Source organism: Myotis brandtii, unplaced genomic scaffold (assembly GCF_000412655.1).
Source record: "Myotis brandtii unplaced genomic scaffold, ASM41265v1 scaffold743, whole genome shotgun sequence".
Taxonomy (NCBI): domain Eukaryota; kingdom Metazoa; phylum Chordata; class Mammalia; order Chiroptera; family Vespertilionidae; genus Myotis; species Myotis brandtii.
In genome coordinates, this window is record NW_005370960.1 from 136,172 (window position 1) to 136,414 (window position 243).

The following is a 243-nucleotide window of genomic DNA, read 5'->3' on the forward strand; positions in this document are numbered from 1 at the left end:
GTGACCCTGGCACCCTCCTTCGCAGGGATGGACGACAGTTATGAGACCGACAGCAGCTCCGTCACCGGCTCCCTCAGCAGCGCATCTGGTCGCCGCCTGCAGGGCGCCATCCCCGACGGTGACACCGAGGCCATCCCCGTGACCTTCATCGGGGAGGTCCTGGATGACCCTGTGGAGCCGGGGCTGTTTTCCAACAGAAACAACAACGCCGGGTCTTTCGACCGGGGGAGCGTGGCCAGCTGG

General features: G+C 65.8%; 1 protein-coding gene across 1 annotated transcript in view; it reads left to right on the forward strand.

Annotated features, from left to right (window-relative positions):
• LOC102254371 (protein cordon-bleu) overlaps positions 1-243 on the forward strand; it is a gene marked incomplete at its 3' end in the record, with an annotated part of 74,261 nt that overhangs the window by 73,560 nt on the left and 458 nt on the right. The window contains exon 14 of the mRNA XM_014530517.1: positions 26-238. Within this exon, the coding sequence (XP_014386003.1) occupies positions 26-238 (213 nt within the window). The remainder of the gene's footprint in view (positions 1-25; positions 239-243) is intronic.